At 38.1% G+C, this 13,467-nt stretch overlaps 1 protein-coding gene across 1 annotated transcript in view; it reads left to right on the top strand.

Annotated features, from left to right (window-relative positions):
- Positions 1-13,467, top strand: part of LOC115791196 (alpha-2-macroglobulin-like) — a 43,309-nt gene that overhangs the window by 2,276 nt on the left and 27,566 nt on the right. The window contains exons 4-14 of the mRNA XM_030745334.1: positions 1,832-1,884; positions 2,346-2,366; positions 4,675-4,840; positions 4,925-5,009; positions 5,115-5,229; positions 7,042-7,159; positions 7,272-7,381; positions 7,484-7,651; positions 7,854-8,081; positions 11,783-11,846; positions 12,005-12,150. Coding sequence (XP_030601194.1) covers positions 1,832-1,884; positions 2,346-2,366; positions 4,675-4,840; positions 4,925-5,009; positions 5,115-5,229; positions 7,042-7,159; positions 7,272-7,381; positions 7,484-7,651; positions 7,854-8,081; positions 11,783-11,846; positions 12,005-12,150 — 1,274 coding nt within the window. The remainder of the gene's footprint in view (positions 1-1,831; positions 1,885-2,345; positions 2,367-4,674; positions 4,841-4,924; positions 5,010-5,114; positions 5,230-7,041; positions 7,160-7,271; positions 7,382-7,483; positions 7,652-7,853; positions 8,082-11,782; positions 11,847-12,004; positions 12,151-13,467) is intronic.

Raw genomic sequence — 13,467 nt, 5'->3', positions numbered from 1 at the left:
TGGAGACGATGCCCTAAATATGGTTATCTCATTTTTCCCAAAGGTCACGTTTAGTGGCTTTTGCATTGGAATTCTTCATATATTACCATTCTACATAAAGGTTCAGCATTATGATTTTATGGTAATTACAGAAGCCTTGAAAAAAAATGTAAAATGTATGATTATTATAACTATCATTCTTGTGTTGGACATTAGGAAGAGAAGCCAGACTTTCAAATGTTTAGAACAGTGCCCTACAGCCTTTTTCTGTCTCTCAGTAATACTGGTATTTGAATGTAACAGCACAGAGGGAAGGAAACACATTCACAATGCCACATTCTCTGAGAGGACCCAGTAATAATTCATTCACATTTAAGCTCAGATTTGAGTTTTTATAGAGAAACATTTGCAGTTCTGTTAAGCTTTAAGTTAAGTTTTGTTTCTAAGTGTTCATGTTCACAAACATTAATCAGCAATAACTGAAGGCTGTTTCACTTTCTGCATTCTGGCTCAACCTCAACAATCTCCATTTCATATTTTCTTCAAGCAAAAAAAAAAAATATATATATATATATATATATATATATATATATATAAATGTTTTACAGATAGGTGCAGTATTATGTTTGAGTGACAATTAGAGAAATCCTGAGCATGGGATCTTATTACATTATGTAGCAACATTAAGTAACATCAGCATTTCATGATCAGCAAGGAAATTTTATTCTCACTTAAAAGAGTGAGATTAACATTATTATGGGGGAAAAATAATGGGCTAGTATTAATGAGCAAAGATGAAAAAGCTTTAATGTCATGATGGCACAGATGATGAAACCATTATGTGTGAGCGATATGTAGCCGCCTGGTCTTGAATTGCCACAGAGCTGGCCCTCCTGTCCTAAAGTACAATCATTATCAGACATTAGTGTCTATACTACTTCTCCTGTAATCACTGGAAAAGATAACAGTTAAGCAACTCAGTAAAGCAACAGGAAACCCACATGATCATTTTCAATTTGCTCAAATATGTTGTAAATATGCTGTAATTATAATACTCAGTCTTATTTTTCAAGCATTTTGACAAACCTCAAACATATGCCGCTGGCCTTTCCTGGACTATTCAGCAGCATTTTATACAAAGCAGTTTGTGAAGGTTAATAATCCACTTTCCTCTCAGAACTGGTGTAGGCACAACTCAAGCCTGCATTAGCTAACCTTTATTTACTTTGGACACTTATGACTGCAGCGTTAGTATGCTGAGTCATTTTCATCTAAAACACTCTGATAATTCTACCTTATTATACGTACTGTCTGGCACTGATGACCCCCATTTGTTCCAGGTTGCAACTGAGCAGTTAAACTGTCATGAAAATTTTCTTTTTAATGTTTAAAAAAATTAGGAAAATTCTCCTGGTTAAGCCACAATCCAGCGATGAAACCTGTCTTCATGAGAGTATTTTGGTATAATCACTGATGCTTTGCTGTCATTTCCTCTTTCTTCACAATTTATTGTTCTGAATTGTTAGAATACAGTATATGTATATTCATATTCATTCCAGGATTACTGACTAAACTGTTTTATGGAAACATATGAAAATACAAGGAGACAAGATTTTCCCTCGTGTAGAAAAAGCTGTTTAAGTCACAAAGATGAATTAGTATAATAATACACACAATTATTTAGCTTAAAGCTTGTTATATATGGAAACAAAAAGAAAGACTATGTAAATAATAAAGCATATAACTTATTTGATAATGATGATGTTGGAGAATGTGTCAGTTTCAGTTCTTAGTCAGGATTTATTAATTATTAAGATGTAAAACTTTCTTCTAATTGTAATTTCTTCCAAAGTGCATTTCAGAGTCGTTGCGCTGGATTCCAGGTTAAGACCTGCCAATCAGCTGGTGAGTGTTTCTGTCTCTCCTTTCTTTTAGTTCTCTTTTCCAAACAGTATCCCTGATGCTCTTTATCAATTTTACATTGTGATCTGGGATTTAAATACTGGATAAGTAAGTTACATAGAAGTGAGTGACATGGCTAATCTACATGTCCGTACTCTTTGCCCTGATTTATCTTTGGTCCATTATCTGTCAGCTCCTGCTGATAAATCAATAGTACAACTTGGAGAAACATGTCTGTGTTGATTAACAGCTTTTCATTTAACAGCTGTTTCATTTAAGATGGGGATGTTAAATGCTCACCACATTTTAACATCTTCAGTGTAAATTGTGTAACGTGTTTCATATTTTTAAATTACAACCAAGCCTGAAGTGGAATAGAGAAATAGGTAGGACACTGTATAAGAACACCTCGTATTTAACAATTTTCTCTCTTTTTTCCCTTCAATTTTCTGCCTTTCTTTTAGTACAATATCATCGAGCTCGAGGTAAGAAAAGATCCATAAATCTTTTTTCCTTTTATAAATTCAGTATTTTAACCTCATAGATTTAGTCTAACTGTTCCTTAAAGCCAACAAAATCAAGTGTAGAGTGCAACAACTCTGAAATTTGCATATTATTTCAAATATATTTTACTGTGGAATAATTTTTATTGTGATAAATATACAGCATGTATTGCCACAGGTTAATTACAATAATTACAGTAGCTGCCAGAAGAATAATACATGACACTGACCCTGGAAGCAACGAAAAGTGATGCGGCAACCAGAGACCACAGAAAGTCAAAGAGGTTCAGAGACTGAAAATAAACCCTGCAATGTATTTACCACCCATTTGTCAGTCAGTGGTATTCTTTGCTCTTATGGGCTTCAGTAGCTCAAAAAAACTGTTTGGGGTCAGTTTGAATTTGCTTGCCAGGGTTTTAAAGTGCATTAATGTCAGAGAGCCGAGGCCAAAATAACAAACAAAACAGGCCTAAATTAAAAAAAAATAAAATTTCTAATTAAACTAGAGAAAGTAAACACTACACACCTACAAATAAACTTTTGAGCAACTCAAGTATGGAACAGGAGGAAAAGGTGGGTGTCAAAAAAAAAAAAAAAAGAAAGACAGCTCTGCCCTAAAAAATTTCCACTGCAAGATTTGTTAAAAACAGTCAAACAAAGGATGACCTAAAAGTTACAAGTTACAAGCAAAGAAAAGCTAATATGGAACCTAACCTACACAATAGCACAACAGAGTCTGACTGAGAAGAATGTGTTGCTCTAACAGAGAGCCAAAAGCAGTGGATAATAACCTGTTATAGTACAGTTGCTTATGAGTGAATGACCAGATTGTTACCTGATGGAGTAAAGCCAATTATCAGTTCTAACCCCCACGTCAAGTACTCCTTCTCAAACTTGTATCTTCTGTTCACAAGCTGACAGTGTGCTTCACAGCTGCTCCACATTTGTCATCCTTCAGCTCTGTGGCCACCAATCTTCAAAGCTTCTTTGACACAAAGCTTCTTACATAAATTGGAGAAGGTGGCTTGGTAGGAATAAGATAAGGTTTATTTGTCACATGCACAGTTATACATCATACAATGTATGAGGTTTATTTGTCACATGCACAGTTATACATCATACAATGTATGAGGTTTATTTGTCACATGCACAGTTATACATCATACAATGTATGATGTATAACTGTGCATGTGACAAATAAACCTTATCTTATTCCTACCAAGCCACCTTCTCCAATTTATGTAAGAAGGTGGCTTGGTAGGAATAAGAAATGCATTTTTCACCTGCAGACAATAGTAAGTAGTAAAAATGTATAAATAAGTAATTCACACATTGTAAAAGTATATAAATAAAAATAAAATATGTAATTCACACATCACAACACACAAGATAAAAATATATGAATATCTAGGGTAAGAATATAACATTCTAGTCATTGGTATTCACACGAGGGCATGTTATTGCAGCTGTGTCAGTAAGTGCATGGCTAGTAAACAGAATCATTTTCATTGCGCATAATAGTGAGGTTTAGGGCTCAGAGCTGAGGAGACGGGCGGCTTGTGGATAAAACCTCTTCTTCAACTTTTCAGACTTAGTCCTCAGGCAGCGATATCACTGGCCTGATGGGAGCAAGAAGAAGAGAGAGTGGCTAGGATGGCTGGGCTGTTTAAGGCTGTTAGCTCTTAAATGAAACTAACATGCCAAGTTTCATGTTTTAATCCAGGAGGATCATTTTCATAATCACACAAGTTATTAATCAATGAGCATACTCTGCATGGTCATCCTTTCTGACACTAAAAATCACCAAAATTGAAAAAGTTAATTTAATATTAAGCCCACAACCTTGAAACACAGGTATCATCTCTTGGTGGCCATTAGAGGGACTGCAAGTTTAAGGCACTTCTTGTCTGGTCCTGAGTCTAAAACTCAGTTGAAAAGCTCATGAAAAAAAGTGTTTTTTCTATACACTGATATCTGCATCAAGGACAATTTGGGTTTCAGAATCTTGCCAACAGATTCTTTGATATTTGTGCTCACAGGAGCCTGAAACTGAGCCGCCATTCTTCTGAAAGGTGGCTGCCCGCTCTGCAAATTAATGCCTTAATTTAATAAATTAATTCAATTGATTATATTGAATTGCATGAGATTCACAGTGGCAGTGGTCCAATCTTATCACCGCTAGTTGAAAGCAATAGAAACAAGAAGCTTGGCTAGCACATATTTTCACCTGTATTTGCATGTCTTTACTTTGTGTCATAAATATCCATGCCTCTCTAATTGCATTTAACAGGATCCATATAGAAACAGGATTGGACAGTGGCTAAATGAATCTTCCAACAGTAAAATATTGCAGCTTTCTTACTCCTTGAACTCTGAGGCCCGTGAAGGGACATACAGAATAATTGTTTCTGGAGGTGAAGATAAATTATATCACAGCTTCAAGGTGGAGAAGTATGGTAAGTCAGGGCTTTAAAAAACATTATTTTACATTCTGATTCTGATATTTGTAATATGATGCTAACATGTATGTTTGTCCCCAGTTTTGCCCAAATTTGATGTAACAGTGAATGTGTCTGAAGAAGTGAGTATTGGCCAAGAAGAATTCGATATTAAATTATGCACAAAGTAAGTTGAAGTAATTTAATGACAAATGCCATTTTGGATCCTCACAAAACCTGAAAGGAAGCTGGTGAGTGAAAACTCAGATTATATTTTTTATTTGTTTGATAGGTACACATATGGGCAGCCTGTGCCAGGAAGTGTTACAGTTGAAGTGTGCCGACCTCTTCAGTACTATGGTTCCAATTTCAACTTAACGGCCCCCTGCCACACAGAGACTAAACAGGTACGCTTCACCAGCAATCATGCTGTATCATCAGTAAGCAAAGCCTCTTCTGTGTACAGGCCTTACATGTATTCTTCAACTAATGTCACAAAGTAGCATCCATGTATGTTCACATAGAAAAATTGCACAATATAGGAGTGACAGATATTGTTCAGTATGAATAATATAATATTGCACAGTTAGAGTGGGTGAGTGTGTGAGTTCAGGGTGGTGATTGCTCTGGTGAAGAAACTGTTCTTGAGTCTGTTTGTTCTGGCTTTAATGCACCTGTAGCTCCTGCAGAAGGGCAGCAGCTCAAACAGTTCAAAGCCAGGGTGTGAGATGTCCTTGATGATGTTCCTGGCTCTGCTGATGCAGCGGGAGGTGTAGATGTCCATCAGGGAGGGGAGAGGGCAGCCAATGATTCTTTGTGCCTCACCCTGTCTGCCTCAGTGCAGCTGCTGTACCATACTGTGAAACAGTACATCAGCAGGCTCTCAATGGATGAGCGGTAGCAGGTCAGCAGCAGGTTTGAGTCCAAGTTGTTCTTCCTGAGGACCCTCAGGAAGTGAAGTCGCTGCTGAGCCTTCTTGATAACAGCTGTGATGTTATCTGACCAAGAGAGATCAGCAGAGATGAGGACACCAAGAAACCTGAAGGTGTGGACCCTCTCCACACACTCGCTGTTGATGTAGAGGGGGGCTGGGTCAGTCCTGTGCTTCCTGAAGTCAATGATGATTTCTTTGGTTTTCATGGTGTTCAGTGCCAGGTTGTTTCACTGAACATGAAATGAGTCACTGTGGTGTCGTCAGCAAATTTGACAATGAGGTTGTTATTGTGGGCCAGACTGCAGTCGTAGGTGTAGAGGCAGTACAGGAAGGGGCTCTTCACACAGCCCTGTCAGGAGCCAGTGCTCAGTGTGCGGGTGGAGGAGAGATGGAGGCCAAGTCTCACAGTCTGGGGCCGGTTGGTTAAAAAGTCCTTTATCCAGAAACATGTGAGAGGGGGGAGGCCCAGGGTGTGTAGTTTGGTGGTGAGAATGTCCGGGATGATTGTGTTCAACGCTGAGCTGTAATCCACAAAGAGCATGCAAGTGTAGCTCTACTGCTGGTCCAAGTGGCTCAACACCAAGTGGAGAGCTCTGTGGATCAGTTTGCACGATGTCCAAACTGATCCATGATATGGTCCTGAGGTGTCTCAAAGCAAGCAAAGAAACAGTGAAGTTCCTCTGCTAGTGACAAACTCAGGTCTCCTGCTGTCACATTACAGTCTCTGAACTTTCCATCCATCCCCTCCCAGGCAGACACCTTCAGTTTGATAATAAAAAGGCAGACAAAAAAATACATTGTTCAGTTATCACAACTTTTGCATAAATACTGCTTCATCTGTGCAGTTTTTAAGGAGAACCAATGTAATCACACCCTGTGATTTGTGCTTTTGAACAAATGTTGGAGGTGCCTGCTTTGTCAGTGGCATGAACACACTATAGAGCTATGAAGCTTTGGCAGTTCCATTATTCCCTCAAGTACATATTGGGAGCCAACATTAGTGAACTATAAATGAACTTTAGCTCATTGCATAAAAACCTACAGATTCAGTAGCTGATTCATGATTTATTATAAATGCTCAGCTACTGATAGTTTTATCCATTTGACTCCATTTTATTTTTGCGCTCTTATGAATGTGTTCTGTGGCTGATGTTTGTGTCAGTGTGTCAGCTCTTAATGAGGAAACTGAAAGTTAAATTTGGTATTTAGGTCATTTCTTTGATTAGTACGGTTTGTGTGAAGCTTTTATTTTGTTATTCATATTTTATTGTGTTGAACCTTCTAGACAGACAAGACAGGCTGTGCAGCTGTTACCTTCAAGATGTCGACCTTCACCAGAATTGACCAAAAGATACTTGATGATACGCTGAATGTCAATGTCAAAATGGAAGAGGAGGGAACAGGCAAGACTTACAAGAGTTATTTGTTATATTATTTTAATGGTTAATTTATTAAAATGATAGATTATTGCATATTTGCACGCACATTGTTCTAACATGGAGATTCTATATTCAGGCATGTCACACCAACAGCAAAAGAGAATAAGGATTTCATATTCTCTTGGAAAGGTGTCTTTTATTGATATGTCCAAGCTTTGGGAACCAGGATCAAATGTGGAAGGAAAAGTAAGCACAAAATGTTTTCTTTCAGTTGTGTCACTGTGTTATAATGATACAGATTGCAGCATAAATGTGGGTTTTAGTAATACAGTTTTGTGGTTTGAGCAGGTCAGAGCAGTTTTCTACAATGATACACCCATTCCTGAAGCACCTGTGTACCTGTTTGTGGGAGAAAGGTGGTCGGCACGCTCACTACAAAATCTAACAACTGACAGCAATGGTGTCGCCTCATTTTCATTCAGCACAGAAAACTTCGATCAGGATATTATTCTCCATGTAAGTCAATAGTTAAATAACAGTCTTTTAGTCAACATTTTTCATGAAAAGCTAGATTTAATATATTTTATGCTGCTCCTCCAAGGTGCTAACCACAGTAATTAGTGGCCGTACTGAATCAGTTTATTTCTTCCACATTAGCTTGCTTCTAAAACTGAGCTGAGCTTCATCAGATCATTTATGCTTCTTATCTGCAATTCAGGCCAGCCTGACACCAACACTGACATACCCTGGATATAGAAGTACCTTCTATGAGGAAGGAGCTCACACACTGTCTAAGTCCCAACCTGCTTCTCAAGATGCTAAAACAGTCAGCTCACTGGAGGTGAAGAGGAAGAGTAAACCCCTTTCCTGTGACACAGAAGAGGATATTTCTATCCAGTACACTGTAGTGGGGGAGGTCCCGGCCTCCATGGATGTGATGTATTTGGTGAGTTATTTCTTGACACAAGTTCACTGATCCAGAGTAATGAGGAAAATACAGAGAGAGACACTCACTGGAAATTTTTTAGTTCCTTAAGTGCAACTTTCCTCTTGTTTGTAGTCAGTTAGCTAGAAAGTGTCAAGTCAGGTTCATTTCCAAAGTCTCCTGAATTAAACCAATGAAGTTGTTCAGTACTTTCACACAGGTGAACTCAGGTGAATGATGACAGTAAAAGGACATGGTCTCCTCTTCTGGTACAGTGGATTGCCTCAATATCTTAATACCGTACATAGATAACTGATGAGTCAGAGCAGCTCCTCGGGTAGTTTAGGGGTGGATCACCAGAAATAACAGTGCTCTTGGCCAGAATTCCAAACCCTTAAAGATCCCGGAGGCATTCTTTGGCACAGTTTAATATATTGGATACTTTGTTTGTGGTGTTTACACTTGTGAAGCTCTGTGAAATATTTGTAAGACAACGATGATCCTCCTTGTAGATGAGACTTAACTAGCAACCAGTAACTGCCTGAATTAACCATGAATTAAAATATGAAATAAGTAATTATAAAAGCTCTATAAACACACTCACAAACAAATAGCTCATTTCTTAATTTGTATATGTATAAATGTGCAAAATACGTTAATAATTTACTTAGACTTTCTTAATGATACCATGAACCATTAAGAGCCTAAAAACTTTTTTGTAGTTGATACCATATTTTATTTAATTGAATTCAAATCAATTCAATTTTATTTATATAGCACCAAATCGCAACAAACAGTCACCTCAAGGCATTTTGTATTGTGGTTAAAGAACCAACAATAATACAGAAAATGACCCCCTATGAGCAGCACTTGGCGACATTGGGAAGGAAAAACTCCCTTTTAACAGGAAGAAACCTCCAGCAGAACCAGGCTCAGGGAGGGGCAGTCATCTGCTGTGACCAGTTGGGCTGAGGGGAGAGAAAAAAAAGACATGCTGTGGAAGAGAGCCAGAGATTAATAACAATTAATCATTAAATGCAGAGTGGAATATAAACAGTAAATAAGGTGAATGAAATGAAAAAGTGCATTATGGGAACCCCCTAGCAGCCTAGGCCTATAGCAGCATAACTAAGGGGTGGTTCAGGGTCACCTGATCCAGCCCTAACTTTAAGCTTGATCAAAAAGGAAAGTTTCAAGCCTAATCTTAAAAATAGAGAGGGTGTCTACATATTTGTTTAATATGTGCATTGAAGGACATATCCTGGTCAAAAATGACTCCAAGATTTCTCACAGTGTTACTGCAGGCCAAAGTAATGCCACCCAGAGTAAGTATCTGGTTAGACACATGTTTCTAAGATTTGTGGGGCCAAGTACAAGAACTTCTGTTTTATCTGAATTTAGAAGCAGGAAATTAGAGGTCATCCAGGCCTTAATGTCTTTAAGATATTCCTGCAGTTTAACTAATTGGTGCGTCATCTGGCTTCATTGATAGGTAAAGCTGAGTATCATCGGCATAACATTGAAAACTGATGCAATGCTTTCTAATAATATTGCCTAAGGGAAGCATGTATAATGTAAATAGAATTGGTCCTAGCACAGAACCCTGTGGAACTCCATAATTAACCTTTGTGTCTGAAGAAGACTCCCCATTTACATGAACAAATTGGAGTCTATTAGATAAATATGATTCAAACCACTGCAGTGCAGTACCTTTAATACCTATAGCAAGCTCAAATCTCTGTAATAATATGTTATGGTTAACAGTATCAAAACTGCAATGAGGTCCAACAGGACAAGAACAGAGATGAGTCCACTGTCAGAGGCTCTAAGAAGATCATTTGTAACCTTCACTAATGCTGTTTCTGTACTGTGATGAATTCTGAAACCTGACTGAAACTCTTCAAATAAACCGTTCCTCTGCAGATGATCAGTTAGCTGTTTTACAACTACTCTTTCAAGAATCTTTTAGAGAAAAGGAAGGTTGGAGATTGGCCTATAATTAGCTAAGACAGCTGGGTCAGTGATGGCTTTTTAAGTAGAGGTTTAATTACAGCCACCTTGAAGGTCTGTGGTACATAGCCAACTAATAAAGACAGATTGATCATTTTTAAGATTGAAGCATCAATAATTGGAAAGACTTCTTTGAACAGTCTAGTAGGAATGGGATTGAATAAACATGTTGCTGGTTTGGAGGAAATAACTATTGAAGTTAACTCCGAAAGATCAACTGGAGCAAAAGAGTCTAAACAAATACCAGCAGTGCTGAAAGCAGCTGAACATGAAGATAAATCTTTGAGATGGTTATGATAAATTTTTTCTCTAATGTCTAAAATTTTATTTGTAAAGAAATCCATGAAGTCACTACTAGTTAAAGTGAAAGGAATACTCGGCTCTACAGAGCTCTGACTCTTTGTCAGCCTCGCTACAGTGCTGAAAAGAAACCTGGGGTTGTTCTTATTTTCTTCAATTAATGATGAGTAGTAAGATGTCCTAGCTTTATGGAGGGCTTTTTTATAGAGCAACAAACTCTTTTTCCAGGCTAAATGAGCATCTTCTAATTTAGTGAGACGCCATTCCCTCTCCAGCTTTCGGGTTATCTGCTTTCAGCTGCGCATTTCTGAATTATACCACGGAGTCAGGCACTTCTGATTTGAAGCTTTCCTTTTCAGAGGAGCCACAGTATCCAAAGTCGTATGCAGTGAGGATGTAAAACTATTGACGAGATAATCGACCTCACTGGGAGCAGAGTTTAGGTAGCTGCTCTGTACTGTGTTGGCACTGAAGAGGATAATAATGAGTTTAAGGAATTAGATCCTTAAACTTAGTTACAGCACTTTCAGAAAGACTTTTACTGTAATAAAACTTATTCCCCACTGCTGTGTAATCCATTAAAGTAAATGTAAATGTTACTAAGAAATGATCAGACAGGAGGGGGCTTTCAGGAATACTGTTAAGAAATTGTTAATCTGTCATTTATAAAGTATATAAATGCTGTCATTAAACATGTTATATATGAGCTTATTAAGCAAGAAGAACCCATTTACATCCATGTTTATAAATGATGTACTGAGGAGGAGTAATGCTGTCTGAATTAATAAACAAGCCTTAACCAATACCTTATTAAAGCTTAGTATTGTGTGGTTAATTGTTACTAGTATGGTCTGAGGTATTTTGGGGTCTCATAATGATGTCATGTTCTGTAACACACCAGCATACAGGTTTAGGATTAATAAAAATATAAAACATTAGTATTAGTAGAATTAGTAGATTTTCCATTTTCCCAGTGTACTGGAACAAAACGCTCTGACTGTTACTAATGCATTGGCTCACATCAAAACAGAATTAATAGAGCTGTAGCATAACAGAACCAAATGAAGATTTCTCCCTTATGATTAAAATATTCATGTCTGCATGGTGTTCTGGCTCTGATCTCAACTCCCTTATTCACAATGCTTGCACAATCGGCCGGACACACCATGTCTATTTTTTATGGAAGCAATGTCAAGGTGCAGGGCAGGAAGTTAGACACGGGAACATCAAAGAGAATCCAGTCAGTTTGCAAAATAAAAGACCCCATGCACTTCTGCTTCTGAAATACTCCCAGTGTGATTTGAAGCTGGGCAATGGATGAAACAAAACTACTTTGGAAATACAACATCACAGGTATATTTCAGGGGCTTTTCTGTGTGTCACTGTGTGTCATTTTCCTCTAAATTCTTCAGGTCTTGGCCAGAGGAAACATTGCCATGCAAGGATTTAAACAGATTCAAGTTAAAGATCAGCCAGGTATGTAAAGACTGGCTCTAATCATGACTTCAATTCTATTGAAATATTAATTAAATATTGAATAAGTTAAACAGCCAAGCAACTTCTATTGGAACAATTTTGGTGATTGTTAAAAGAAGATCAATACAATGGCTCTTTGTTTTTTTTATTTATTTCAGTGAATGAGGGTGAGGTGTCCTTTAAGGTGAGAGTGTCTCCTGAGATGGCACCAGAAGTCCAGATTGTGGCTTATGCTGTACTCCCCAGCAAGCATGTGATTGCTGATAGTGCTGACTTCTCCACTGAGAAATGCTTCAGTAACAAGGTATGTGGTGGTGTAAACTGTGTGCAACTGTGTCAGATATACCTAGCATTGCATGTTAGGTTAAAGCATATCCATCCATCCATCCATCCATCCATTTTCTTCCACTTATGTCGTGGGGGTAGTCAGTGGCAGTCCTAGCCTGTTTGGCGCCCTGGGCGAGCAACCCCGCAGTCACCCCCCCATAGCGATTGCCACAGCAGCGCCTACCACACTACTCCACTTGGAGGGTAATGAGCGCCCTCTGCCTGCTGTGTGGCGCATGTAGCTTTCTGCCATGGTCTGACAGACAGGTTTTTTAACGGAAGGTCCCCCCCCACCCTCACAGGCACTCTCAGAATTTCTTTAACATTTTTATTTGAAAAACATGGAAGAAACAGAAAATATTACTATAAACAAACAAAACAAACAAAAAACTGTAATACTGGGTAAGTTAAAAGTATAACACCCCAAAAAATAAATAAATAATGTAGAATCTGGCCCAATCTGGCAACACTTTGCCGTCCACCAACATTTGTACCCGTCTTATTTTTGTTTTTTTTTTATCAGGATTCAGGTTCACACAAATACTGTGAATTAATGACCATATTTACAGTATTATAAATAGGGATGGGAATTGATAAGAATTTAGCGATTCCCATTCCATTATCAATATCACTTATCAATTGATTCCTTATCGATTCTCTTATTGACTCTCATTGGGTTCGTGAATAAAACATGCCACAAATGGGTTGGTTTGCATTACCTCTTTTTGAGGTAGAGTAGAACAAAATTAAAACTGGTATAAAAAAAATAAGAATTACTCTTTCAAAATTAATACTAATAATATTTTAACATAAAATACAACTGCAAGGTGTGCGAGAAGCAGCCTTTGAGCCTATCAGCCAGACTCTGGCAGTCCTCATCAACTAAACCAGGAGGTGGAGATTATTCATACCGTACAGTGAAAGCAGTACAGCCAAATAGGGTTGCAACTATTGATTATTCCATTGATTGAGTGATCTGATTAGAAATACTTTTTTTGTATTAACAATCCATCTGCATATTTTAACTTCCATCCTAATCAGATGCCACCTCAACTGGCTCCTTTTGATGTGGAGGAGCAGCGGCTCTACTCTGAGCCCCTCCCAGATGGCCGCACTCCTCACCTTATCTCTAAGGGAGAGGCCAGCCACCCTTCGAAGGAAACTCATTTCTGCCGCTTGTATTCGCGATCTTATTCTTTCGGTCATTACCCAAACCTTGTGACCATAGGTGAGGGTAGGAACGTAGATTGAACGGTAAATCGAGAGCTTCGCTTTTACACTAAGCTCCCTCTTC

The sequence above is a fragment of the Archocentrus centrarchus genome, chromosome 13 (genome assembly GCF_007364275.1).
Source record: "Archocentrus centrarchus isolate MPI-CPG fArcCen1 chromosome 13, fArcCen1, whole genome shotgun sequence".
Lineage (NCBI taxonomy): Eukaryota > Metazoa > Chordata > Actinopteri > Cichliformes > Cichlidae > Archocentrus > Archocentrus centrarchus.
The sequence above is the reverse complement of the archived record's forward strand: the minus strand, read 5'-3'. Positions and strand labels throughout refer to the sequence as shown.